At 39.4% G+C, this 27,262-nt stretch overlaps 17 protein-coding genes across 17 annotated transcripts; 9 read left to right on the top strand and 8 right to left on the bottom strand.

The window, feature by feature from the left end:
- Positions 1-278: 278 nt before the first annotated feature.
- Positions 279-944, top strand: RSA3 (Rsa3p; the record flags this gene model as incomplete). The annotated part of the gene is made up of 1 exon (XM_056224325.1): positions 279-944. The coding sequence occupies one exon, from the start codon at positions 279-281 to the stop codon at positions 942-944; it is 666 nt and encodes a 221-aa protein (XP_056078255.1).
- Positions 945-1,496: 552 nt separating this feature from the next.
- CCC1 (Ccc1p) lies at positions 1,497-2,465 on the bottom strand (the record flags this gene model as incomplete). Its single annotated transcript, XM_056224324.1, has 1 exon — positions 1,497-2,465. The coding sequence occupies one exon, from the start codon at positions 2,463-2,465 to the stop codon at positions 1,497-1,499; it is 969 nt and encodes a 322-aa protein (XP_056078254.1).
- A 509-nt stretch (positions 2,466-2,974) lies between these two features.
- On the bottom strand, positions 2,975-5,152 carry MSC3 (Msc3p; the record flags this gene model as incomplete). The annotated part of the gene is made up of 1 exon (XM_056224323.1): positions 2,975-5,152. The coding sequence occupies one exon, from the start codon at positions 5,150-5,152 to the stop codon at positions 2,975-2,977; it is 2,178 nt and encodes a 725-aa protein (XP_056078253.1).
- A 394-nt stretch (positions 5,153-5,546) lies between these two features.
- On the top strand, positions 5,547-5,837 carry COA4 (Coa4p; the record flags this gene model as incomplete). The annotated part of the gene is made up of 1 exon (XM_056224322.1): positions 5,547-5,837. One exon carries the CDS (start codon positions 5,547-5,549, stop codon positions 5,835-5,837), a length of 291 nt encoding a protein of 96 aa, XP_056078252.1.
- Positions 5,838-6,091: 254 nt separating this feature from the next.
- CPR6 (peptidylprolyl isomerase CPR6) lies at positions 6,092-7,207 on the top strand (the record flags this gene model as incomplete). Its single annotated transcript, XM_056224321.1, has 1 exon — positions 6,092-7,207. The coding sequence occupies one exon, from the start codon at positions 6,092-6,094 to the stop codon at positions 7,205-7,207; it is 1,116 nt and encodes a 371-aa protein (XP_056078251.1).
- A 232-nt stretch (positions 7,208-7,439) lies between these two features.
- Positions 7,440-8,531, top strand: CDC123 (cell proliferation protein CDC123; the record flags this gene model as incomplete). Its single annotated transcript, XM_056224320.1, has 1 exon — positions 7,440-8,531. One exon carries the CDS (start codon positions 7,440-7,442, stop codon positions 8,529-8,531), a length of 1,092 nt encoding a protein of 363 aa, XP_056078250.1.
- A 163-nt stretch (positions 8,532-8,694) lies between these two features.
- On the bottom strand, positions 8,695-10,758 carry FRE1 (ferric/cupric-chelate reductase; the record flags this gene model as incomplete). Its single annotated transcript, XM_056224318.1, has 1 exon — positions 8,695-10,758. The coding sequence occupies one exon, from the start codon at positions 10,756-10,758 to the stop codon at positions 8,695-8,697; it is 2,064 nt and encodes a 687-aa protein (XP_056078249.1).
- A 639-nt stretch (positions 10,759-11,397) lies between these two features.
- On the top strand, positions 11,398-12,678 carry CRR1 (putative glycosylase; the record flags this gene model as incomplete). The annotated part of the gene is made up of 1 exon (XM_056224317.1): positions 11,398-12,678. One exon carries the CDS (start codon positions 11,398-11,400, stop codon positions 12,676-12,678), a length of 1,281 nt encoding a protein of 426 aa, XP_056078248.1.
- A 341-nt stretch (positions 12,679-13,019) lies between these two features.
- On the top strand, positions 13,020-14,441 carry TUB4 (gamma-tubulin; the record flags this gene model as incomplete). The annotated part of the gene is made up of 1 exon (XM_056224316.1): positions 13,020-14,441. One exon carries the CDS (start codon positions 13,020-13,022, stop codon positions 14,439-14,441), a length of 1,422 nt encoding a protein of 473 aa, XP_056078247.1.
- A 311-nt stretch (positions 14,442-14,752) lies between these two features.
- Positions 14,753-15,509, top strand: ATG38 (Atg38p; the record flags this gene model as incomplete). Its single annotated transcript, XM_056224315.1, has 2 exons — positions 14,753-14,770; positions 14,847-15,509. 2 exons carry the CDS (start codon positions 14,753-14,755, stop codon positions 15,507-15,509), a joined length of 681 nt encoding a protein of 226 aa, XP_056078246.1.
- A 434-nt stretch (positions 15,510-15,943) lies between these two features.
- CLB4 (B-type cyclin CLB4) lies at positions 15,944-17,320 on the bottom strand (the record flags this gene model as incomplete). Its single annotated transcript, XM_056224314.1, has 1 exon — positions 15,944-17,320. The coding sequence occupies one exon, from the start codon at positions 17,318-17,320 to the stop codon at positions 15,944-15,946; it is 1,377 nt and encodes a 458-aa protein (XP_056078245.1).
- Positions 17,321-17,602: 282 nt separating this feature from the next.
- Positions 17,603-18,538, top strand: PNP1 (purine-nucleoside phosphorylase; the record flags this gene model as incomplete). Its single annotated transcript, XM_056224313.1, has 1 exon — positions 17,603-18,538. One exon carries the CDS (start codon positions 17,603-17,605, stop codon positions 18,536-18,538), a length of 936 nt encoding a protein of 311 aa, XP_056078244.1.
- Positions 18,539-18,890: 352 nt separating this feature from the next.
- SEC13 (GTPase-activating protein SEC13) lies at positions 18,891-19,784 on the bottom strand (the record flags this gene model as incomplete). The annotated part of the gene is made up of 1 exon (XM_056224312.1): positions 18,891-19,784. The coding sequence occupies one exon, from the start codon at positions 19,782-19,784 to the stop codon at positions 18,891-18,893; it is 894 nt and encodes a 297-aa protein (XP_056078243.1).
- Positions 19,785-20,040: 256 nt separating this feature from the next.
- Positions 20,041-22,527, bottom strand: HRD3 (ubiquitin ligase complex subunit HRD3; the record flags this gene model as incomplete). The annotated part of the gene is made up of 1 exon (XM_056224311.1): positions 20,041-22,527. The coding sequence occupies one exon, from the start codon at positions 22,525-22,527 to the stop codon at positions 20,041-20,043; it is 2,487 nt and encodes an 828-aa protein (XP_056078242.1).
- A 382-nt stretch (positions 22,528-22,909) lies between these two features.
- ENT2 (epsin) lies at positions 22,910-24,748 on the bottom strand (the record flags this gene model as incomplete). Its single annotated transcript, XM_056224310.1, has 1 exon — positions 22,910-24,748. The coding sequence occupies one exon, from the start codon at positions 24,746-24,748 to the stop codon at positions 22,910-22,912; it is 1,839 nt and encodes a 612-aa protein (XP_056078241.1).
- Positions 24,749-25,631: 883 nt separating this feature from the next.
- On the top strand, positions 25,632-26,588 carry HMX1 (Hmx1p; the record flags this gene model as incomplete). Its single annotated transcript, XM_056224309.1, has 1 exon — positions 25,632-26,588. One exon carries the CDS (start codon positions 25,632-25,634, stop codon positions 26,586-26,588), a length of 957 nt encoding a protein of 318 aa, XP_056078240.1.
- Positions 26,589-26,723: 135 nt separating this feature from the next.
- QRI5 (mitochondrial 37S ribosomal protein mS38) lies at positions 26,724-27,059 on the bottom strand (the record flags this gene model as incomplete). The annotated part of the gene is made up of 1 exon (XM_056224307.1): positions 26,724-27,059. The coding sequence occupies one exon, from the start codon at positions 27,057-27,059 to the stop codon at positions 26,724-26,726; it is 336 nt and encodes a 111-aa protein (XP_056078239.1).
- Between the last annotated feature and the right edge of the window lie 203 nt (positions 27,060-27,262).

The raw sequence follows: 27,262 nt of genomic DNA, 5'->3' as shown, positions 1-27,262 counted from the left end.
CCCTAAAAAGATAGACATCAATATCATATTATTCTGTAAAGTAGATATATAAAGACAAAATGCATTAATAAAGCGGAAAACCTAATGCATAATAATAATTCGATGCACAGTTTGTTTGCTTTACAGATATTAGAGACTTTCGCGCGAAGAGCTCGTAGCTGAAAATTTGAAAGAAAAGAAAAAGAGTGAAAACTTTCATATGTTAGGATTAAATACCTGAACTTGAATTAAATATAGTAGCAACAGTACAAAGAGAACTAGCAACAGTATTATACAGAATGTCGGCAGGGGATATATCAGCTATAAATACCAAATCTGTCAAAAAAAACAGAAGGAGAAAGAAGAGAAGAACAGCAGACGTTTCATCATCATCAGAATCATCATCATCGGATTCATCATCAGACAATGAAAAGGAAGAAGTCAAAAAAGAATCCATCAAAGAAGAAGATAATGCGAATCATAAGATTGACCATGATTTCTCAAAGGATAATAACGAAGACAAAGATGATGACATCGAAATTGAAGTTTCCGATGTCGAGCTAACAGACGAAGAAAGTAAGGACATCAAATCAAACTCAAAAGAAATAATAGATGACCTCACCAAAATCTCTTTGAGGAAGATTCCAGAACCTTCAAGATCTCAGAAGAAAGATGTCTTCATGAATTCATCGAAGATTGCCCAAAACATCAAACTTTCAAGAGATGAATACAACGAGTTGGCAGAAAATTTCACACCGAAAGGGAATGACAAAAGCAAAATAAGAGAGGAATATTTAAATTTACTTTTTGAAAACTACGGTGATGATATAAATCGTCTTAGATCTGCCCCAGATTTCACGAATAAATCGTTATCCATTTTGGCAGATGCTTTGCAAGAAGGTATAGGGATGTTTGACATCGGCGAACTAGAATCAGTTTTGAAGAAAAAGGAAATAGAGAACTAAAATGAATCGTGTTATCTTTTAAATCCTGGCATATTTCCCCTAACAATATGTAGAGATGTACATTAATTGTTCGAGTTATCTTTCCTATTTCAATGAAGAATGACCCCAATTCAAGTTGTGTTTTATTCAGTATAACGTCGATTTCAGTATACAGCACGAGTATGCATATATTCAGTAGTTTATATAAATACAAAAAAAGAGTTTAAGAATAATAAATCGGAAAAGTTATCCATTCGTTAGGCAAAGGGGATATGGAAGTGAGAAAAGCAAAATGTAAAAAAGTTGGTTATGGAAGCAACGAAGCAGATCGAGAAAAAAGCGATGCACTATACAGATATGCCTAATACGGGGTCATTTGAAACCGTTCATTGAAAGATAAGAGAATAATTTAAAATTCATTAATATAAATAAATTTGAAGAAGAGAATATAGAAACAAATTAAAGCAGTAAAAGAAATATATGTTGAGAAATTCAGCCTTGGCCCAAGCGTGGAAAAAGCATCTTACTCTTAATTCCCTTACCGTAAGTATGTATAGTTTTATTACTTTGCACTTAACCCAGTAATTTAACGAAGAACCAAGCTGCACCTGCTGCTACACCACCAACGGCGACCATTTCAACACCTTCTGTAACTTTCTTGGAGGTCGAACTACCACTACCCATGGATAATTTTGTCTTTGCATAACCGAACCAGAATAGTGTTACAACCATGACTATAATAGAGTAAATGAGACCTGTGCCCACGTCTGAGACAAAAAAATATGGTAATAGTGGTACTAGCCCACCAAGTAGATAACCGCCACCAATCGTAAGTGCACTGACTAGTTCTCTATTTTCTGCAGGTTCATCTAGACCCCTACCGTACCTGATAATAAAGTCTACCATTAGTTCAGGTGTTCTTTGCAAATCTTTGATAAACGAAACAATCGTTTCATCCGAGAAATTAGGATTAATCTCTAATAAAATGTCTTCAATTTCTCTGTTAATTAAATTAGAATTATCATAAAATTTCCTTTTCTCCTTCTTTACTTCAGCATGATAATAGTCAGACTCACTCTTTGCTCCTAGATAGCCACCAAGGCCCATAGAGATCGCACCTGAGATCAGTTCGGCAAACCCACCTGTAATGACCAATTTTGCATCACCAAGTGACGATAGACCGGCTGTTAGCGCAAAGGGAACAGTCAAACCATCGCTCAGTCCGATAATCAGATCGCTGATAACACGAGGGTCCACTGATTGGAAGAATCCTACGTCAGTCTTTTCGTTCTTCGAGCCGCTATCGTCATTCCCATTATCTTTTCCTACCGATATCGGCGAGTTTTCCAGATCTTGTGTTTCATTTCTATCATAGATAATATCTGAGCTAGATGAAGATGTGTTATCATGTCTTGGACTATTATTATTGTTACCTCTCAGCAAGGGGGTCGATTCAGACCCCCCAAATTCTGAGGTTCCAGCACTACCTTTGGCTTTCTGTATGAGAGTCACCACTGCGTTCTTTAGTGCTACAATGGACATGATATTTGTGTGCACGAAATATGGGAGGACAAAAAATTATTTCTTCGTTCAATATACCACTAAAAAAGAAGAATTTAAACACTTTGTTCTGTTATGTTTCTGTTCTATAAACTTAAAAAAGCAAAAATCGAGGGTGATGATGTCCTTCTTAAATTGGTTATTTGAATTTTTTTATTTTGTATCAATTTTTCATACTTAATCTTAATTTGCATCTTCATTGTGAGACTTGCGGGCTACCAAAAAACAAAAAATGCGGGTCACGAAAGGGGTACTGAGCCAATGAGAAATGAGTACCTTAGTAATATTCGTGCGAAGCGCGACATGATTGGCCTAAGCAAGAAAAACTATCAATATGTAAAAGTGTAAAAAGTTATATTAGAGATTAAGTTACATTAGTAATTGAAATTTGACTAGAATGGAAAGAAAAGGAGGTAAACAAAGTATAGAAAGTGAAATTAAAACTAGAGTTAGGGAACTAAAACAGGATGGAAAATATCAAATGACTGTGGCTAACGGCTACTTTTTTTCTTAAATAGCTTAGTGAAAAAACTGGACTTTTTGTGCTTCGTGGGAATAGCATCAGCCTGTATTGTCTTAGTAATATTTGTTGTGGTGACCATTGCTGGTTGGGGCACGACAGGGGTATCAGTATGTATGGTAGGTGATGTGGTCGGCTCGACGATGGACAATTCATTTGTTGTCGAGGATGTTGTGGGATCCGTGGCGTTTTCTTGACGCTGTGGGGTTTGGTCCTGTAAAAGCGAAGAAGACTTTATAGTTTCTTGTTGTTCTGGTGACCTCGTTCTCATTGTCGACTCTACTTCAGGGGCTGGCATGTTGCTCTGACTTTGTCCATTTGAGTACGAAGGTGAATCTGCAGTATCTGGATTCGTTGTTACGCCACGGTCTGAAGAAGACCTTGCCATAGACACACCTTCCGAAGTGGACGTAGCCCGGACATCTTCTTCAGGGTTCTGATCGACTGGAGCTTGTGGGGTTTGGTCCCTCTTGTGCTGATAACCGTAATTTTCTTGAGAAAACTGTAGCACCTTATCGAACATGGTCTTAAACTTATTCTTGGAAGAGCCTCCTGTTTTTGTCTTTTGCAATGGAACAGGCTCGTATTCATGCACTTCACTCTGGACTGGAATTTCCAAATCCTCTAAACAATGTTTATTAAGGGAAACATCTCTAGTGGATACAGAAAGACCAACGTCGCTATGACTAGGTTTAGCCGCCACATGGATATTATTGGCCGTTTCAGGTTGAATGCCATGGGAATTGTAATATCTAGCTTGTGCAATTTTCAAAGCTTGATCGTACATCTCTTTATCTGTTAGCGCCGGATTTGCATTTCGGGGTTCTGGCACTGGCGCCACCACGTTTTCCAAATGTGAATGTGCAATGACCGAGTGGCCACTGCCCTTATTATTCCTATGGAAAAGAGCGCTCGTAAACCTTTTGGGTTGTACCTCTACATCAGATTTAACAGGTTGAGTTGTGTTTGTGGGAGAATCATTACCACCTCTCAGTGTCATATTTTGGCCCATCTTACTTTTCCTGTATTTGTTGCTTCCAAGTGGGGTCGATACATTACTCGATGGAGCATCCGTGTGGTAAACGTTTCTTTTGGCAACTTCTAGGGCCTTCAAATACATTTCTGCCTCGGTTAAGGGTTTCTTTGCCTCTGTTTCTAAATTTTTACCCACAGGCTGTCTTTTCTTCCTTCTTGTCGTCGATGCTTGCTTCCTTTTATTATGAATATATTTATTACTGGGTTGATTGGTGGGAGGAATATAATCTAATGCATCACTGAAGTTGGATAAACTGCTTTCTTCTTCAAGGGGCATAACGTCCGTAGAATACTTATGATGAAAATACGATCCAGGCGGGAAATCTGGTTTTTCCACCCTTACTTCAGAATCATCTGGTACACGATTATTGTTAGTTGAATAATATAAATTTTCGTTATCCGTCTCATTTTCCTCCATTATATCATGGATATTATCACTGGCTTGTTCCTCTATGATGTCGTCATCTTGTAGCATGTAATTTTCACTGAATTCATCGAAGTGACGTTGCGAATCCCCCAATGGAACTAGATTCTTAGTCGTAGTGGTTGTTTCTACATATTCATACCCATTTATTTTCTTTATTGTCTTTTTCGTAATCGATTGAGTCCTTCCTGACGGGTCTGTCACCTGCGTAGTCTTAACGGTAATGGAGTTAGCTCTTGAATCAGTGCTGTTACCAACCGCGGCCTTGATCTTGCCGTAATTTTTTCTGACATTAGTGCCTGATGTCATTGAGTTCATGCGGCTTCCATTACTGGTATGACAGGGTGGATGTAAATGATATTCCCCACTTCTCTGCGACCTTAGCGAGTACGTCTTTTGCGAGCACTGCTTAGCTGCCACCTTGGATGATGGCGGAACTGCAGAAGACGCGGAAAGCCTTCTCCCTGTCGATTTCACTGAGCTTCTTTGTTTCGATATTGGGGGTGCATGGCTCACCAACGAACGCGACCTTGAGTAACTGATTCGATCCGGTGATGCGGCAGAAGCAGCAGAGGCAGCTGCAGCAGACAACTGAGAACTTTTGTTATAATCTTCATGGTTCTGATAGTAGTAATCGTACCTGGACAAGTCTGGCACCCTCCTATCTCTTTTAGCAAAACCAAACACCATTATAAACTTTCTTGGTCAACAGGCTGTCCTTGTTTATCTAGTATTCTACTGAAAAGCAAAGCGTGAGCAATCAATATAAGCAATAAGTACTGAACGCAACTATCTAATACAAATATAATACCAGAAGAATAGATCAACACCAAACTAAGCGATATATTATAGTATAAGTCCTTGATTTTACTCTTTTCGCTCTTAATTTCTCCCCTCTTCTCATCCATTCGCTTCATTTATGTTTTTATCTTCTTCTTTTCTTCTACACGGCAAATGTCCGAGACTAAAAAAAAGGGGCCTCAGCCATTAAAGGTTTTTCAAAGGCACTTTTAATAGTGGTGTCAAACAAGGGAAGGTTGAAGGGAAATAAAAGCTCTGAGAAGCTAGAACCAACATAGTGACGATGAGTGAAACTGAAAATAACTCAGAGTATTACAAGCAGGCGTTAGAAGAGTACAAAGAGGTTCAAGAGGACGAAGACCCAGATGTGTGGGACACGAGAATCTCGAAGACTGGATGCTACGTAGAAAACCTTGCATTACAGCTGTGCCATGCTGAGACAGGGGACTGGAGGCAGTGCTTTAATGAGATGACATTATTTAGGAAGTGCTGGGAACAAAATGGCAATAGGGAGCGCGTAAGCACAGTAGACGTGGACGGGCCCACCGGTAATGGCTCGGAGGAAGAGAAATGAAATTACAATTATTTTGATGGATTTATGTATATAAATAGACCACTCCAGTGGTTTGTCAAGCTGTTTCCCTTTATAGAACATAATTATTGCGTTCATAGACGGCTTTTCTATGAGCTTCTAGAATAATTTTTCCGCTCCAGCCTGGAAAACGTTCGAACAGAAAATTCTATATATAAGTCGAATATCAGAAATATATACGAATCTGCACTAAATAAAAGTCGATAAAAGAACATTTAACGAATTACGAAGTAAAAATGACTAGACCCAAGACTTTCTTTGATATTTCTATCGGAGGCAAACCACAAGGCCGTATAGTGTTCGAATTGTACAATGACATAGTGCCTAAAACGGCTGAAAACTTCTTAAAACTGTGCAAAGGAAATGCTGGTATGGCAAAGACCAAGCCTGAGGTACCACTATCATACAAGGGTTCCATTTTTCATAGAGTCATTAAAGACTTCATGTGTCAATTTGGTGATTTCACTAATTTTGATGGTACCGGCGGTGAAAGTATATATGGTGAAAAGTTCGAGGACGAAAATTTTACTGTGAAACACGACAAACCATTCCTTCTATCAATGGCTAATGCTGGTCCAAATACCAATGGTTCTCAAGCTTTCATAACCTGTGTCCCTACACCTCATCTGGATGGGAAGCACGTCGTGTTTGGTGAAGTTATTCAAGGTAAAAGAATTGTACGTTTGATTGAAGACCAACAGTGTGACCAGGAAAACAACAAGCCAATGCGTGATGTAAAGATCGATGACTGTGGTGTGTTGTCTGACGATTATCAGGTACCAGAGGACGCGGAGGCCACACCAACGGATGAATATGGTGATAATTACGAGGATATTTTAAAGCAAGACGAGAAAGTGGACTTGAAAAATTTTGACACCGTGTTGAAAGCCATCGAAACAGTAAAAAACATTGGTACTGAACAGTTCAAGAAAAAGAACTACTCGGTGGCTCTAGAGAAATATGTTAAATGTGATAAGTTTTTGAAGGAATATTTTCCAGAAGATCTGGCAAAGGAACAAATTGCGGAAATAAATCAACTGAAAGTGTCTATTCCGTTGAATATTGCCATTTGTGCCCTTAAGCTAAAGGACTATAAGCAAGTATTGGTGGCATCATCGGAGGTGTTATATGCTGAAGCCGCTGACGAGAAGGCTAAAGCCAAAGCTTTGTACCGTCGTGGTCTGGCCTATTATCATGTCAACGACACTGATATGGCTCTCAATGACCTTGAGATGGCTACTACTTTCCAACCAAATGACGCCGCAATTTTGAAGGCCATTAATGATACCAAATTGAAGAGGAAACAACAAAATGAAAAAGCCAAGAAATCTCTCTCAAAGATGTTCTCCTGATCACTTGCATTATAAGTATGCTTATATACAGATATCAAATAGTCGTTCTGCCTCAATAAGTAAGTAAAAAAAGTACGTTGAAATTTCTATTATAAAAGCATTTTTTTTTTGGCACGGATATTTTCCGATGAGCTTTCACGTAATAAGAGAAAAAGTTAATGATTGCCTCAACTCCAGCAATTAAAGTACCATTTCGTTTATATCCGGAAAAGAAGTGTCAGCCAGGTCGATAATGCCGTCACAAGAATACTCAACTTTAATAGACATACCAGTGACAAAAGTACAGGTTGAACACTGTTCATATTCTTTTTGGTCCTCACTATATCCTAAATATGTACCCAAATCTATAGTGCTGAAATCATTACCAAAAAAATTCATTCAATATTTGGAACAAGATGGTATCAAGCTACCTCAGGAGGAAAACGTTAGGTCAGTCTACACGGAGGAAATAGTAAGAAATGAAGATAACGATTACAGTGATTGGGAAGATGATGAAGATACCGCTACCGAATTTGTCCAGGAAGTTGAACCATTAGTAGACTTTCCAGAATTGCACCAGCAATTGAAGAATGCATTAAACGAATTGGGTGCAGTCGCTCCCAAGTTGAACTGGTCCGCACCTAGAGATGCCACTTGGATTTTACCGAACAATACCATGAAGTGTAACGAAGTAAATGAACTCTACCTCCTTTTAAATGCATCCAATTATATAATGCATGATCTTCAAAGAGCATTTGAAGGCTGTGTAGACGGTAATGATATAAGAGGCTTAAAATATGACTTAGTCCTTAGGCAATGGAGTGATATGAACCCGGCATTGGAATTTCGGGTTTTCGTCAAAGACACTCATATTGTCGGGGCCACACAACGTGATTTAAATTACTATGACTATTTGGATGAGCTATCAGACACCTTCAAAGATCTTATTGATGAAATAGTTCATGACGTTGTTTTGCCCAAGTTTCCCGATAAAAGTTTCGTTCTCGACGTTTATATCCCGAGGCCTTTTGATAGAATCTTCATCATTGATATAAATCCGTTTTCCAGGAAGACAGATTCTCTGTTGTTTTCATGGAATGAGATAGCCACGATAACGCCTTCAAGGAATGGCGCCAGCGACGACGAAGATTATGAACTAAGGTTAGTAGCGAGACATAACACTGGTAGATTTGCTTCAAAAGAGCATTCCGAAAACCATGTCCCGCAAGATCTTGTAGAAGCTAGTTTAAATCCTGAAGCAATTCGGGAGCTTACCCAGAAATGGAAGGAATTGCTTTCACAACAGACACAGGAAGAAAGCAGTAACAGTGAGAATGAAGCCTAGATTTAAAGAACACGTTATAAATTATTTTCTTCTTCCTTTTACTCTACTACATGTTACTATAAAATATTTACATTGATATATATAAGCATTTGCCCGATAAGGTACGAAAAAAGGGCAACGCAATAACAAAAGTATGCGTGTACGAATAGTCAACAAAATCACCTCACCAGGTGAAACTTTCTTCTTCTAGTTCAACGTCAATCTTCAAGGAAGAATTTATGCCTTGCACAACTGCGTTTCTAAAATCGTCGTTAAAGGTTTCTGGCCCGCAGGAATAAAAGGTAATGTTTTTATTGTCTAGTTCTGAGAGTTTTATATCAGAGCGTACCAGCTCTTTTAGATCGGGTCTTTTGTTGAGGCATCTAACGGTGATTTCATTATCCTCCTTATCATCAAACTCTTTTGTACTAACATCTGAATTTGTGTCTTCAACAGTGGAACCAGTGAATATGACCGAAACTTCACAGTTTCTCTCCTTTAACCATTGTAACTCATTTTCAAACCATTTTAGGTGAGATAGGTCGTTAACAATCCAGTAAAATTTATGCCGCAATTGATCAGTAGATGGTAAACGTAAACATTCAACAAAGTGAGGATAAATAGCTGCAACACCCAAACCAGCGGCCACACCTACCAAGTTTCTTTTTATCTTAGCTATCTGTGGTACTGTTACACCATATGGACCTTCCAAGAATATTTTACAGTCAACAGTGCGATTTGGAGCACTGAGGACCTTCGACAATAAAACCCGAGTGATACCTTTGTTCGCCTTTACATACATGGTTAATTGATCTGGGTTCTTTGGGTCACGGTGCCGTTCCGATAATACAGTAAATGGGTGCGACTGGAAACTATAAAACCATGCACTTTTTGGTGATATGAAGTACATGTATGCAAAAGCTCCCACTTGGTATTTGAAAAATTTTGGTTTTTTTACTGAAATTTTAATGACATTGGAATCATCAGTGGTACTCAAAGTCGCAGTTTTCAAGCCACCATTCATAACGATCCTGACAATTCTGATGAATCTATCAAAGCATAAAATACCTGCCATTGACCAAATCCATCCCATCCAGCCCAAAGTATAGCAGTGATAATACATAGCAATAATGAACATAATATTCATAACTTTATGAATAAAAAGAAAAATTTCATATCCTTTATTTCTAAAGACCTTTTCACTTTGGAATACAATCACGGACATCAAGATCGTTGCTACTATTCCCCACCTAAAATAGAATTTGCTAACTAAACGTTGGTACACACCTCTTTTCACTCCAGATGCAGTCATAACAATCGAATGGACAACCGCCAACATAAAACAAACGTAGGCAGACCATTTGTGATAGTAGTTAAAAGTAGAAAATGAAAGGCCTGTTATCGGGATGAAGGGATTATTTCTTATTCCGAATAGATACACTATAGGAAAAAGAGCGATAGACATTAAATCTGCTCTGCGACTCACAAATGCCATGCTTCTTCTCCATCTAGGCCTACTATATGGGTGAGGAAACTTAATACTATGACCGAAACTGAGAGACAATATAGTCAAAACAACAAAGATTAATACAACAAGACCCTTACCTCTAGTTGGGAAATTAAATGGTAGACGCTTCCATAAATAAAAGGTCCGTTCATGGTAGTCTTTGTAAACGGACGGATAAATAAGTGACTTTTTAACAGAGTTTGGCATAATGTTCTTACCAAAAACCCTTTTCATGATGTTTAGTATAGTGGCAATAGTAAGCACTACTACCCAAAAGAAGACAAGACCCCAAGCACACCATTGAGAACGCATTAAATTAAGATGTGTACCATAACTCGTTTCGTAATAGTAATGGTAGGCTGTCTCGTTAGTCGTTAGAGGTTGGTTGACCAGAACCTTTTTATCGCTCTTCACAGGAGCTCTCAAATACTTTGAAGCGTTTAAATAAATACTTTTCATGTCTTCTAAGGTAAAAACCGTGGTACCCGAACATTGAGCAGCAAGTTTCATTAGGGTTTTGTCCAGTGTTTTGTTGGACTGGGTATTCTCATAGGCACATACAGTCACTGAGCCCAACCAATTGATGTTTTTGCAATAACAACTTTGAGATTTAGTACTAGAACATCCGAATTGGTATAGTGAGGCTTGAGAAACACACGAGGAACTTACAAGTATAGCGCTTGATTGCGCTGTAGCAATAAAAGATATAAATAAGCAGAATAACACACGGATTGCAACCATATTGGTTCAGTTCGCCCTTCCGTCGATGTGGATTAGCGAGATATTAGATGATTATGCTGTTATTTATGAAACGTACCGAACAGAAGAGAATCAGAACGTGAAAGAAAAGTAAAAGTCTTTGAAACTATCATGATTTAAGTATTGATTTCTGTATATTAATTACGGTAGTAGCAGGCACATCTAATTTGCAGAATTGTGAGGTAGCATTGAGGATCTTGAAATTGGGTGTAGTATTAAATCGAAGTTAAGCTGCCGTTATAAATTTACGATGAGCAAAAAAAAGGTGAGCAAAAATGGGCAAAAATGTTTGGGTTGGGTGTATATTCATACTAAGATCGACAACTCCAATGTTCTTGACAATTGTTACAGTCCCACTGGGCAGTAAAGATAGATTATATCGGCCTTTTCCTACTATTGTATCGCCGTTTACTATCAACTCCATGCTGGTACACTTTATATTTGCTTCTTATGTGCTCGTTCTACCACACTTTTACAGGCGTCACAAAAAAATGTCAAAAGCCTCGCGACGATCATAAAAAAAAGTGACAGTAGCAGCTAATGAGTGTGAATTAATAACAAGATACAAGACTAGCTGTGTATTGCACGTTTTTAATTAAGAACTCTTGCACAAAATACAAGATGAAGAATTTGATGTCACAACTGGTGGCGCTTAGTAGCTACATCGGCCTCACTGTCGGAGAGCTGTATAAGCCCAAAAACTCCATTCTCTGCTCCACAAATAAGCCTTGCCCCCCTGAATGGCCATGCTGTTCGCCGTATAATGAATGTGGGGCTGGTCCAATATGTGTTGGTGGCTGCAATGTGAGATCTTCCTTCGATGAAGAAAGCTGTGCACCTCTACCTGCTTTAGTGGCCAACTTAAAACTTGAATTTTCTAGCACACCAAAGGCTCCCAAATTTGTTGCAAACTATCAACCCAGGCCACCAATCAAAGAGGAAAATGGGCCAAATAAGGCAAATACCAAGGTGGGTGTGGTGGAAGGGGAGCTGAATTCCAAGAGGATCATACATTACGCAAAGTTCTTGGTCACTACGGATAATAACGAAGCAGAGAAAATGCTGGAAGATTTTGATTTCACACATAGCGGCTATACATCGATTGAAGCAAGTAGCGGAAATATTGTCTTGGCCATGCCAAAAAAAACTACCGGAAGTTTGATTTCATCGACTAGGTCGTTCCTATACGGTAAAGCAAGCGTGCGAATGAAAACAGCAAGGTCTAGGGGTGTAGTGACTGCGTTTGACTTGATATCCGCAATTGGGGATGAAATAGACTTTGAATGGCTGGGTAGTGACCTGATGATGACTCAGTTGAATTACTATTCTCAAGGGCATTTAGATTATACAAGAATGCAAAAATATCCCGTAGGTGCTGATACTTGGGCAACTTACCACACTTATGAGATTGATTGGGATCCGGATAGAATAAAATGGTATGTTGACGGTAAAATAGCACGCACTGTTCTAAAGAAGGATACGTGGGACCCCATTAATAAAGAATATAGGTACCCACAAACACCAATGAGGCTAGAAGTCGCCGTTTGGCCAGGCGGTTCGGAAGCTAACGGACCTGGAACGATAAACTGGGCCGGTGGCCTCATAGACTGGGAAAATTCGCCTGATATCATCAAAAAGGGCGAATTTACGGCCTACGTTGAACAAATCACTGTAACGCCGTACCAGAATAGATTCACCGAACAAGTACAGTTGTGTCTAAAGGGAAAGAAAAAGGCACCAACTATTTCCCAAAAGGATTTATCAAAAGTAGTTGTTTCATACAAAAGGCAAGACAGAAAAATTCATTATGACGAGGAGTCTCTTCAATGGGATTGTTTTGTCACCCCAAAGATTAATGATTGGCTGAGTTCTGGGAAACAGTCAAAAGTGTTACAGCAATAATGACTTACTGAGTCCCCGTTATGTAACGGATCCTATAATTCCCTGCATCAAGGCACGTCGTTACATATATCTATACATTCTTTAGAAAAATCTTCAACAAACACAAAGTGCACCTACATTAGGCATTTCTACTGTGACTTTTCTCTTTATGCACATAGTTACTATTTTCTGAATATCGCGATATTGTGATTACCCTGTATTCCAATATATCGCCGGGTAACAGAACGCGTTAATATTTTCTTTTGGGAGATTTCACCAACATAATAATAATCATAACAAAAGCTACAATATGCGTGATAGTAACTGGCTTACTTGTGTAAGGAGCCAACACATTATTATCCATGGGCGGAGAGATTATCACTTTGCAAGCGGGCCAATGCGGGAACCATGTTGGTAAATTTCTCTGGTCTCAATTGGCGAAAGAACATGCCATAGGCACTGATGGACTATCTAAACTTCCTGATTCCAGTACAGAAAGAGATGATGATACAAAACCTTTCTTCCGCGAAAATGGTAGAAATAAATTCACTCCAAGAGCGATTATGATGGATTCAGAGCCCAGTGTCATTGCCGACGTGGAGAACACATTTCGTGGATTTTTCGATCCGAGAAACACCTGGGTGGCTTCTGACGGCGCTAGTGCCGGCAATTCTTGGGCTAATGGGTACGATATAGGAACGCGGAATCAGGACGACATTCTGAACAAGATCGACAAGGAGATTGATTCTACTGACAATTTCGAGGGCTTCCAGTTGTTACACTCTGTGGCGGGTGGGACAGGCTCTGGACTAGGTTCCAATCTCTTAGAGGCACTGTGTGATCGATATCCTAAGAAAATACTGACGACATATTCTGTGTTCCCTGCACGGTCGTCTGAGGTTGTTGTTCAATCATATAACACCATTTTGGCCTTAAGGAGACTGATAGAGGATAGTGATGCAACTGTGGTGTTTGATAATGCTTCGTTGCTGAATATATCTAGTAAAGTATTCAGGAACCCGAACATCGATTTACAACATACGAATCAATTGATATCGACAATTATATCTTCAGTAACGAACAGTATACGGTTTCCCAGTTACATGTATTCATCCATACCCAGTATCTATTCCACGTTGATTCCTTCTCCCGAGCTTCATTTCCTAAGTCCTAGTTTCACACCATTTACATCGGATTATATTCATGACGATATAGCGCATAAGGGCCACTCGAGCTACGACGTCATGTTAGATTTATTGGACCCATCTAATTCGCTTGTCTCTACCGCGATGAATAACCCAACGTATTTCAATGTATATAACACAATAATTGGTAATGTGGAGCCTCGTCAGATATCGCGTGCCATGACTAAATTACAGCAGCGTCTTAAATTTCCCTCATGGTCTTCTTCGGCCATGCACGTTAACATCGGAAGAAGATCACCATACCTACCCTCACAACCTAATGACAATGAAGTTACTGGTATGATGCTAAGCAATATATCTACTGTAGTGAACGTCTTTGAGAATGCCTGCAACACCTTCGATAAAGTCTTCGCCAAGGGTGCGTTTCTGAATAATTATAATGTAGGTGATTTGTTTCAATCTATGCAAAACGTTCAGGATGAATTTGTCGAATCAAGGGAAGTGGTGCAGAGCCTTATGGAAGATTATGTGGCCGCAGAACAAGATTCATACTTGGACGACGTACTTGTTGATGATGAAAACATGGTCGGCGAGCTGGAAGAGGACATGGATGCCGACGGTGATCGTAACATAATATAGTGATCCTCTTATTCTTTAAAAATTCTCACCTTTACCAATTCATTTTGTAATGACACAGTCAATTATCAATATCAAAAACCGCTTCAGATGTATTATTCCCATTCATAAATTATATATTGTATTGTAATATCTATAAAGCTCTATACCTTTTTCATCATTGCATATACTGATAGCGCCTCTTTTCGGTTCCTGGACCCGAAGGGGTTGAAAACTGGAAAGTACTATTCAAAGTGGGATGAAAGGTGCACTCTATATTCTGTAACGCCGAACTAGCTTGATTCAACAACAGTCGTACAAAACTTAGTGATGGAATGTGTACTTTAGCAGAAGTATGTTTTTTGATTTATATATTATTTTTTCAATGAATGGAGACTAACGAGAATTATAAACAATACTTATATTCAGGTTTATACCATAATAGAGGGCGCTGAACAGGAATGTCGAAGAGGAGATTTTGCTAATGCAAGAACAAAGTACCAAGAAGCCATTGAAGTATTAGGTCCACAGAACGAAAATTTATCTCAGAATAAACTAAGTGATGACGTTACGCAAGCCATTGATTTACTGAAACAGGACATTACAGCCAAAATTCAGGAATTAGAGCTTTTGATTGAAAAGCAGTCACTAGAAGAAAATAACATTGGGATTGTTAACAACAACATGCTTATTGGATCCGTCATTTTAAATAACAGAACCCCGATGAATGGAATAGGAAATACAAGAAATTGGGATGATTCAGAATACCAGGACACGTTAAACCCCATTAACGATCCAATTCTCATGTCAATTTTAAATCGTTTACAATTCAATTTGAACAATGATATGCAGACGAAAGTGGAAGCAGGAAAAAACTCTAAAAGCTTGGAAATGAAGATCAACTTGAGACTGGAACAATTCAAAAAAGAGTTAGTGCTCTATGAACAGAAAAAATTCAAGGAATATGGCATGAAAATTGATCAAGTTACGAGAGAGAATAAAAAACTGTCTAATGAAATTGGACGACTAAGGGAGCGTTGGGACAGCTTAGTAGAAAGTGCAAAGCAAAGAAGAGATAAACAACAAAACTAGGCGAGAAAATTTGATTTCTCTGTGCAATATAAAAAGTCTCAGGTCATATTTGGATTTGGTTAGAAATCGGATTTAATTCTTTATCTACTACAAACACCAATCACTTAAAGAATAGCGCATGTAGGTCGTATCTCTCACTCTGAAATCGGCCTTTACTGAGGAAACCTGTCCGATTGTTGTCGAATGTGATCCGATAGAAAGAAGGCAAACGTCAACTGGGTCAGACTTCGTGGTACTAATATAAACCAAAATAAGGATGCATTCGTATATATATGTATATATGTATATATATGTGTGTGTATGTGCGTGGTAAAATATATCTACGTGGATTAATGAAATATGACCCTTCTCAAATTAAAACCGAAGTAAAAAAGATATGCTTCCCACTTGCAAGAATTTTAACATTGAGAAATTAGATCGATTGGGTACAAAAGTTAAGTTTCTGTCGAAAGAATCCATTCTTCTACAATCTGAGAACAGCGATAATGCTTTTGATCAAAGTACTTTTTCCAAACCGAATGATGACGTCGGGATGCATTTTTACAGTTTTCTAATATCAGTGACGCTAAAGGAACTATTTGACTAGATGTATATCCTGAGTAGAATACATGCTTTAAAGACCAATCATTCGAACCAAGAATTATTTTGCTCAGGAAATACGCACCAGCAGCCAACCAGCTTGGAGCAGCAGCCACTAATCTTGGTTCTACTATTGTAGTTTCCAATAAATACTTTGCTAATGTTCTTGGTTCAAAATCATAATCATCAGCCTTGCTTATTCTTCTTAAAAAAGGCATGGGTCCTGGCCAACCAATCTCAAATTCTAGAGTGTCTATCATATATTGTTCTGCTTTAATGATATCATCTCTGCTATATGTGTTTTCCAGCATGTAAACTAGATCATCCAACGTGGGACAGTTAATTTCTTCGAACTTGGCGGCAATAAATAAAGCAGACACGCCAACCAGTTGAAACCTGTTCAAAGTGACGGTTTTCTTCGATAGAAACCTATCTACTATATTGATCGTCAGGTACAATGTTTCTGGCAGAAGCTGGAACCTAAAGTGCAGCTGAACTAACCAGTCTATCATTGTTCGCCTGAATGGCCATGTCAGTTCTATTTGATTTTGCATATAATACGGATTCGGCCTATATTTTACTTCAAGCTCCCTCAAGTAATAAAATATATCCGAGGCATACTCCACAACCATAACCACGTCATTAGTGTCATCATCTAGTGGATTTGGAACCGACTGAAAGTATTTTTCAAATGCCTTGTCCAATTCATTCTGAATTTCATCGTTGTTTATAGGAGATAACGGTTCAACTGCATTTTCAACATCCTCCTCACTGGCCTCTTGCATTTCTCCATCGGAATCTTCATAGACCTCACTGGTTTGAAGCTGCTGGTCTTTTATTCTCCTACTTAGCAAATCGTCAATATCGTATTCATCACCCTGTTCTTCATCAGTAAAAGAATCATCAGAACTATCAACCAATAGACAGTTCCTTTCGTCATCCCCTGTATTTTTCTGTTCTTTTTGTATAGCTGGTGAGTGTATATTCTCTTTATCAAAGTAATTTCTCGTCAGATGAAATTTATTATGAATGGCATTGTGTATTTTATTTGCCTTTTGAGAAGTTACATCACCCAATGCTACTCTTCTCTGTCTTTTTTCTAGCCTTTTCATACCCTTTTGTGTTCCACGGTATAGTACATTTTCAACTTCTTGATCTGCATTTTCTTCCAGGATCTCGATACCACCTGCCAAAGTAGATCGTGAGGGTTGTACATTGTTCCTGTCAAACATCCTTGCTCAATTTCCTTGTTTGATCAGGACCGCCAGGTTTTCAATAAAGGACACTGCTTTCAAAATACAAGATTTTACTACTTAAAAATTGAAAACCTTAGACGGACCACAATAAATATTGTTTTTGTTTCATTGTTTTTGTTTTTGTTTTTGTTTTTGTTTTTGTTTCAGTGTTTACGAAGCGGAAAGAGAAGGAAATCTCGAAGCAAAGAGTAGAAGTAGTGTGCCCAATATTGAACTAACCCTCTACTATATGTAAGATAACCCTGATACGCTAAAGAAATGAGTGACATCTTGACCGTAAATCAACAACGCGAAGCAATTGCCAAGGCTGCTGCGTATCTTTCTGCTATCTTGGAACCACACTTTAAAAATACAGCAAATTTCAAGCCCCCAAGAACTTTAATCATATGTGGTTCAGGACTAGGAGGGATATCCACCAAGTTATCAATAGATAGTCCACCTCCAGTCACGGTCCCATACCAAGATATTCCAGGATTTAAGAGAAGTACAGTTCCAGGCCATTCCGGCACGCTTATGTTCGGATCTATGAATGGTTCACCCGTAGTTTTAATGAATGGGCGTCTTCATGGATATGAAGGGAACACATTATTTGAAAGTACTTTCCCTATTAGAGTGCTTAATCACATGGGCCACGTCCATAATTTAATTGTCACCAATGCCGCCGGTGGTATAAATGCGAAATACCAAGCCTGTGACCTAATGTGCATTTATGACCATTTGAACATCCCTGGTCTTGCTGGCCAGCACCCTTTGAGAGGCCCCAACTTGGATGAAGTTGGACCTCGTTTCTTAGCCTTGAGTGATGCATATGACCTGGAGTTGAGAAAGCTTTTATTCAAGAAGTGGAAAGAACTAAAGATTCAAAGGCCCTTACATGAGGGTACTTATACGTTTGTATCTGGCCCTACCTTTGAAACGAGAGCAGAATCCAGAATGATAAGAATGCTTGGAGGAGATGCTGTCGGAATGAGTACTGTCCCCGAGGTCATTGTTGCAAGACACTGCGGATGGAGGGTCTTGGCCTTGAGTTTAATAACTAATAATTGTGTCGTTGATAGCCCTGCCAGTGCACTGGATGAATCGCCTGTACCACTAGAGAAGGGTAAAGCGACTCACGCTGAAGTATTGGAGAATGGTAAAATCGCCTCCAATGACGTACAGGAATTGATTGCCGCAGTAATGGAGGAATTATAATTTTCTAGTGACATAAACACATCTATATTACGTAACGAGTGAACATGTATTCAGCCTATAATGACTTCAGCTTTTTTTGAAGAGCAGTTCTTCTATCTATTGTATATAAGTCAATTATTTTATTCGTTCGTGTTTGTATATGACATAACTATGACAATTTTGATATATAAGAACTTGCAGAAAACAAAAGAAATGAAAAGTCGAATAAGCTTCTTTGAAAACTTTCGTAAATTTTTTAAATATTACATGTTTACTGTACATCATGCTTTCTTTTCTCTTCAAATATTTGTTGATGGACCCATCAATGGTTTTATTCTTTTAAACATTTCATTTTCTTAATTCTTGATCTCTTTCATTGATGGACTTCACCAGCAGGTTCCCATTTACCCTCAAGATTTTCCTTCCATAATGTGACTTTATTATCGCCACCAGAAAGGGCTAGTACATTACCTGATAGAGACCAACTGGCCCTCCATAAAACATCCGGAAATTTCTCTTCTTTCAGTAAAGTTTTTTTCCATGGGCCTTGCTCATTATCTTGGGTCCAGATGATACAGGTGCGGTCTTGAGAAACACTAGCCAAATAAGAACGTAGAAGAACAGTTGGAGACCATGCTACGTCTCTCACCCAGTCACTGTGACCCTCTAATGTACTTTCCAGGACATAAGTTTGTGCATCTGAATTGTACTTCCAAATCTTTACCAAATTGTCAGCACCCCCAGTGACAAACTTGCGTGATTCTTTGGCACCATTGTGTTCCCCATCTTCTTCAACGGTAGCTGGGGCCCAAGAAGCAGAGTTGACACCAATGGCATGAGCATCGATGATTATTGGGGAAGTGGTACCATTCTCCTTGAATTCCACTACGGAGACCTTACCATCAGAAGAAGCAACTAATAGTAAGGGCCCATATTCATGAGGTGCCCATTGAACGGAGTTAACAGAAGCGGAATGAACTGCATGGACAGCAATTTGGGACCATCTACCATTCTCTTCCTTCCAGATTAATACTTTACCATCATAAGAGCACGATGCCAAAATGGTTCCGAATTTAGGATGCGCCCAATCAACGCGCCAAACTGGACCTTCATGGCCAGTCAGTGTGTCTATTAACTTGTGTGTTTCTCCCTCAACCTCAAAAACCTTGATTGTCTTGTCAGAGGAGCAGGTAGCGAGGCGCTTCCCGTAGTAATCTAGAACAGCGTCATGAATTAATTCGTTGTGTGCATTAGCTATGACCACCATTTGTATGCTGCTTTTAATTTATCTGTTATCCTTCACTTATGAATTATTACTGTCTGAACCTGAAAGCCAATTGTACCACCTACACTCACGCACTTTCACTCTTCGAAACTGTGTTGATTTTAATGCTGTCTTAGCTTTAGGTGGTAGTTCTCCGTTGATTTTGCTTATTTTTTCTTTCGCTGTTCGTTTTGTTGTTAGCGTGCGGGTAATGCGTAGGTGATTTATATGGATAGTCTATATATCTATACAAACCACATCATATGGCGAATACCTGCACGTTGAAGTCCCAGCCAGGAGGACCTTGAGCTTGCTGCTGCTGCTGCTGATTTCCATTTGCGTTCAACTGAGCACCATTGAAGCGAACATTCCAGCCTCTACGGGCTGCCAAAGTACTCATCAGTATGCTTAGTAGGAATATCCCTAAGATGCATCCCATGGTGATTAGATCCTCCATTTGGAAGCCCAATATTTCGGAAACTTCCACTTCATTCTCATTTCTATCAGTAACACCATTTTGTGCAGCAGATCTATGTTTATGAGAATCCTCTGCAGCCCTTACACTATCCTCTTTGTGCCTCATTCTTTGTAAGATGTTAGTCAATTGCTTGTACCATGACGTCTTTGAGTGTTGAATATCTTCGTTATTGAAAGGTATGGTGGGTTCCCAATAGTTTACTTTTCCCCTAGTGATCCAAGTCAACCACGACTTGAGATGTAATTTGAACACACTCAATTTGGAAGCTAAATAAAATTTATGATCGTGTTCCAACACCTGATCGTAATAACGTTTGGCAAGATGGAAATCTCTGTTTACGCCTAGCCCATGTTCATGCATATATCCTAGGTTCCAGATTGCTTGTACGGAATATTTCAGGGCGGCACCCTGATAAAGAGCTATAGCCTTGCTGTAATTCTGCATCTGGAAATAGATATCTCCAGCAACAACACCGGCATCTGTATTTCCCTGTTTGAAAGCTCTTGTATAGTAGGAAATTGCCAAAGTTTTTCTCGGATCCGTAGTTCTTGGAGGATCCTCCAACTCATATGGCAACTGATACATTAAGTAGGCGGCAGAGACTTGTGCAGTTTCATAGCCCTGCTCAGCAAGCTGGGAATATGCCCATAAAGCCACTTCTGAATGATCGTTAATCAATTCAGCAAATGCTGTCCTCAATTCAGGTGCCATGATAGCTTCGTTTTCATCAACAAATGTCTTAAACAAATAAGCAGTGTTTTCTACGCTGCTTTTACTGTTCATTCCAGATTCAACCATTACTGCAAATTCATATATAGCTGGAATAAACCCGTTCAGGTATGCATTTTCCATTAAGTTGAATGGGTCTCCGATTTTTTTATCAGGATATAAAGTGGCCAATTTAGATAGTTGGAATTCCACAATCCCATTGTTGGTGTGTGTTTTCATAGCTTTCATGTAATACGAAATTGCTTTCGATACATTTCCAGTGATGTATTGATTTATTAAGCCTAGATCTATGCATGCTCTACCAATAGGTCCATTGACCTTTTTGCTTATTTCTAACGATGTGGCCAAAATCTCTTCAGCCATAGGTATATTAGGCTTCGAGGAACCTTCACCAGTGAAGTACATGTGCCCCAATAACTGTAAGCAACGGATGTAATAGAAAATTTGCAAAGAGTCTAGGTTTTCCACATGAGGTTGAAATTCCTTATAAGTTAATTCCAACAAGTTTTTAGCGCGCTCGCAATTCCTGCTTTGCGAATAAGTCCCTTTGTAATCATTCAAAGCTGCATAATATATCCTAATGATTCTTCTTTCACTGGCATCGTCGTCATCTTCGTCACTACTAATTTGACCATCGTTATCGTTGAAAGTGAACCTGCCCATCGGTTCGAATTGAAATGTCAATTGTACACCATTAACTTGTGCAATAAACGGTGAACCAATATCCGGTCTTGTAGTTCTTTTTCTTATCGTAGAGGACTGAACAGAATTCAAACCTTTTCCTAATAATCCACTTTCGAAATCTGATATTCTCACGTTATAACTTTCCCACGTGGGAAATACAATGTCCCATTCGTCTCTGGAATACGATTTTCTCAGCTCTTCAGCAATGTCTCTGTATAAAATCAAGGATTTATGGAAATTTCTGGGAACGTTAAAGCCGGAATAATATTTATAAGCTAACACTTGTTTAGCTTTTAAATTCCCTAATTGGGCAGCCCTTTGGTAATATAGCAATGCCTTAGCAGAATCTTGAGGAATCACGGTCTGGCCATTACCAGATGCACTTCCTCCCGTTGCATACATTACAGCCAGGTCGAAAATGGCTGAGTGATTGGTGAAATGAGTCAAATCATTAAATTTTTCCAGGTATTTGAATGCCAAAGTTATATTTTGCGGAAAATCATATTGATTCCACAGATGAATTTGACTAAGAGTATATGTAGCTTCTGAGTTATTGAATTGTTCGCTGGACTCTACAAGTAATTCGTAAATATAACGTTGGGAATCTGTAATTTCGTTTCGCCATATATGCTGATAGTTTTTTTCCTCATTACGTGGGGAGTAATCCATTGGCACATAGAACCCAACAAACTCATCTGCATTGGGTTCCAATGCAGCCTCTTTCATCGGATCTCTGGACTTGGTTATACTACATAATAGATTTTGCACTTCAGGCCAAGGGTCCGCTATCGAATTGGCCCTTATTAGCAAAATTGCGTTACCTATCACGCACAGGTACGTTAAGAGTATTATCATAATTTATTTGATATAACTGGCAGGGGTTAAAACCAATAGTGGAGTATAAACTTCGAATGGACTGTTCTTTTCTATTTTTCAGAAAAGAGTCTTCGTTACCTTATTTACTGCGATCTGCCGTTAATGTAAAAGTACGCTGTTGACTTTTTCCGAGGGAGCAGCAAGAAAGCATATAAATTAGCAGAAACCGAAAAGAGGAAAAGAAGGGCCCGTGATGGAGCCCTTTAATATTAAGCCTGCATTTCTGGTTTCTTGTTTTACCTCCAGTTGTACCTTCTGATTAATAGGAACTGATCGAATACACAGATATATTAATATTTTGTATATGTTGAGTACGTTGTATATGTATCTATGGCAAAAAATGTATATACAAAAGATCGTATCAAAGATCAATCAAGCTTATACCTTGGTCAGGAGCATATCCCTGTTGTTGCTGCTGCTGCTGCTGCTGCTGCTGTGAGGAACCCTGGTGATAGTTTTGGGTATATTGCGGTTGTTGCTGGATATTTTGAGCGTATTGTGGTTGTTGCTGGATATTTTGAGCGTATTGTGGCTGTTGTTGTTGTTGTTGATAGCCCTGGGTGTATTGTGGTTGTTGCTGTGATTGAGAGTAGCTTACATTAATAGAATTTTGTGGAGGAGAGTTAGCGGGAGGGCTTTGAGGTTGATTGCCAAATCCATAACCCGTTTGTGTGGGAACGATATTGGTGCTTGGTAAACCGGTGTACTGGTTGCTTAGGAAAGGATTATTCTTGGGTTCATTTATAACCTGTTTATACCCTGTACCTTGAGAATTTATGAAAGTGCCTGTCTTGGTGTGTTGAGCAGGGATACGTGCTTCTCCGGTGTTACCGAAAGTATCTGTCCCTGTACCAGTTGCCAACAACGTATTTAAGTCGTTGTATTTATCCGAAATAGATTGATTTCCTGTTCTTGTTTGTTTCAAAGGTTGCTGTTGAAACTGAGTCTGTTGCTGCTGCAATTGCAATTGAGCTTGTTGCTGTTGCAAATGAGATTCTTCCTGTTGTCTTCTCTGTTGAAGTTGCGCTTCTTCTTGCTGCTGTCTTTGTAGTTGTTGCAGTTTCAATTGTTCCTGTTGTTGCCTGGCTTCTTCCTGTTGTCTCTGCAATTGGGCATGTTGTTGTTCTTGCTTTTGTCTTTCAAGATTATCCATGGAAAATGGATTATTGGAACCCGTTGGCAAAGGTTGTTGGAAGTCGACGGGCTGTTGTTGTTGTTGCATATTAGCTGCTGTATGCTGTTGTTCCATGGCATTCGTAGCAGCAACTGCTGCTGCTTGTTGCTGCTGCTGGAAATACTGTTGTTCGGCCAACTGCTGCTGTTCCTGCTGCTGGTCCAACCATCTTTGCTGTGCCATTGCTTGCTCCTGATCTTGTTGATATTGATACTGTAAGTATTCATCTTGAGATATTGGATTACCAAAAATATCGTAGTATGCTGGTTGCTCTTGCTGTTGTTGTACAGGAACTTGCATTTGAGACAAGGATTGTTGTTGATTCTGTAACCTTTGTAGTTCTTGTAATTGCTTCAATTCCTCTTCTTCTTTACTCAGTTGTAAAGCTGCTTGGAAATCAGGATCTTCATCGTCGTACTGAGCCAATTCCCTTCTGCGTTGTTCATCTTCTTGAGCGGTAATTCTGCTTTCTTCCAGAGCCTTTTCTAAATCATTCTGATAGGAAGGAGAAGAATCGTGTGGGTTACTCCTTGTTCTTTGTCTTCTTGGCCTTGGTCTTGCAGCACTGCGGTCTCTTCTGTTTCTTGTATTCATAGATCTTTCCTCACGCAACCTTTCATCATCGTTCAACAAAGAGACCAGTTCTTTGGCCTTCACTCTGATTATTTGTCCTTCATCAAATCCAGACTCATTTTCGTGTCTGAACTCCCTCAATGTCTTTATTACATAAAAATTCTCTCTGCACCACAGCACACAATTCTCACTGCCAAAACGAACAAGATAATCCAAAACGGTCAAGGATTTGGCCACGTGTCTCCAGTATTTGCCCTTATCGTTCAACCTCTTGTCCAGCATATCCATGATCTCGAAGAAGTCCACTGAATCGTAAGATCTTTGTGCCAAATCATCAAGAGTATCTATCGAAGGAGTCCTTGAGTCGTTCGCTGTAGCATCTCTCACGAGCACTTGTGTGGACGAGTAGCCTTTCATCATGTTCTTTGCAGAACGAACAAACTGCTTAGACATTGTTTACAAAACCAATATACTTGATAGGGGTGTGTCAAAACAAACAAAAGAAGATAAGGAAATGTAGAAATTAAACTAAAAAAAAGCGTACTTTCAGATATAAAGAAAGTAAACGGAACAACTGAATAAACGAACGCTTCCTTAGGTGACGATCTGCACCGTAACAAGACATCGGGAATTTCTCAATCCCCAGGAGGGTCCATAACTAATAGTTCTTCCTCCAATTTCCACTATTTTTTCACCCTTCACTGCAGGGTAATTTTCCGTAAAACATATATAGTCACTCATAGTAAATATAATCCGGTTAAATCAATACTACAATGGTCTTTGTAATACCGGGTCAGGCATAGACTATACACGTATGTGGGAGACTCTGCTATGAAATCTCTCTTTGCGTACTATGATCTTGCAACACCCTTGTTTATTTAAGCAGGTGCAGGTGCAGGTTTTATCAGCATATAATGCTATGATGGGCGAAAGCGAGGGTGCGTGTGCTCATCCACAAGTACCATGATGCGTCGCCATGTGCCTGTGTAGCTATACCTTTTGAGACAGTCCATGATTATCCATCTATCTATCTTTAGATTAACGGATTACAGGCGGTATCGCCTGGCCATTTGCACCTGCTCGCAGCCGGCGTTATCGGACTGCGAAATCTGGGCCATGTAATACACGCTTTCATATATGGGCTAATGGCTACCACAAGTAGGCGGATTTACACCTGGGTTGGGTTTGATGAAACAATGACCAGATGCCCCTCTTGCTCTCCAACATGAGTATATAAGAACCTCTCTCTCCGTGTTCTCTTGGTTAGTTTAAAGAAGTGCTATACAAATACTACATATCACAACATAGCATATGCACATATAAAACAACCGCAAAAATGGAAGACAGTAACAATAAAATCATACCATCACCTACTGATATTGGGGCACTAGCCAACAGAATCAACTTTCACACAAGAGATGCCCACAACAAGATCAACACGTTCATGGGCATAAAGATGGCCATTGCCATGAGGCACGGCTTCATATATAGACAGGGGATTCTGGCTTATTACTATGTATTCGATGCCATAGAGCAAGAAATAGACCGCCTGTTGAATGATCCTGTGACGGGGAAGGAACTACAAACTTCAGCCATCTTGAAGCAATTCTGGCTTGAGGATTTTAGAAGATCTACGCAGATCTACAAAGACCTGAAACTACTATACTCGAACACGTTCAAAAGCACAGAGTCGTTGAACGAGTTCTTGGCCACGTTTGAGAAACCACCGGTACTGCAGCAGTTTGTCAACAACATTCATGAAAACATACAGAAGGAGCCGTGTACCATTCTCTCCTACTGTCACGTCCTCTACTTGGCGCTTTTCGCTGGCGGCAAGCTAATACGATCGAATTTGTACAGAAGATTGGGTCTATTCCCCAACTTTGAGAAGCTATCGCAAAAAGAGCTGGTCAAGAAGGGTACAAACTTCTTCACGTTCAGCGATCTGGGTCCTACTGAAGAAACACGCTTGAAATTGGAGTACAAGAAGAATTATGAGTTGGCCACCAGGACGGAACTGACGGAAGCGCAAAAGTTGCAAATCATTAGTGTTGCGGAGGGAATTTTCGACTGGAACTTCAATATTGTTGCAGAGATTGGTGAGTTGAACCGTCGCGAGTTGATGGGCAAGTTCAGCTTCAAATGTGTCACGTACGTGTACGAAGAATGGATGTTCAACAAGGAATCCGCTACTAGAAAATCTTTTAACACTGTCCTATTGCTAATACTCTCCATTATCGCCATCTGGACTCTTTATTTCTTGGTAAAGAAGAGTTTTCTCAGCATAGTATAACGTATAAAAAAAAGTCTAAGTACACACATAACATACAATATATACATGAAATAATAACAAAAAATGAAGATGAGGAAAAAGGAAATAAGAGGAGATACGAGATGCACCAAAGCCATACTAGCTCTGCTAGTTCTGTTATCTACCCTGAGACAACTTTCTTCTTTCTGCTTTCTCCCTTTTCCTTCTCTTCCGTAGCTTATGTTTCTTCATCTTTTTTTTCCTCTTTCTCATCACAGAATCGAGTTGCATCACTATGCTTGACTCGCTTAATGACTCTCTGACTGTGTTACTGATCCTTGTCCCCGTCGTTGTCGTCATCATTATTGTGCTAAGCATGCCCTCATGCATGGCAGGCATTCCTGTGTTCATTTCTGTCTGCAAGGTTCTGACAAAACAGGACCCGCAAATTGGTTTTCTCGCTACCGCCCTGGTAATACCCAGCCACCCAGGTCGCAATGCCCTTCCTAGCATGTTCTTCTCGTTCTGATGTACTGCGTGGTCGCCTTGATGGGAATTCTCATACCTACCACTTTTGATATTATATTTGGTATTCTTTTAAGTCTTCTATATGGGGGAAAAGGCCTTTTTGTCATATACTACGAAAACGGCTCGAAGAAAATAATCCAAAGGAGTCTAGCAAGAGACAATAGCAGATATTTCGTTGACTACTAAGG

The sequence above is a fragment of the Saccharomyces mikatae genome (genome assembly GCF_947241705.1).
Source record: "Saccharomyces mikatae IFO 1815 strain IFO1815 genome assembly, chromosome: 12".
In the NCBI taxonomy this organism is placed as follows: domain Eukaryota; kingdom Fungi; phylum Ascomycota; class Saccharomycetes; order Saccharomycetales; family Saccharomycetaceae; genus Saccharomyces; species Saccharomyces mikatae.
Note: the sequence above shows the minus strand (reverse complement) of the source record. Positions and strands in the feature narration are given on the sequence as shown.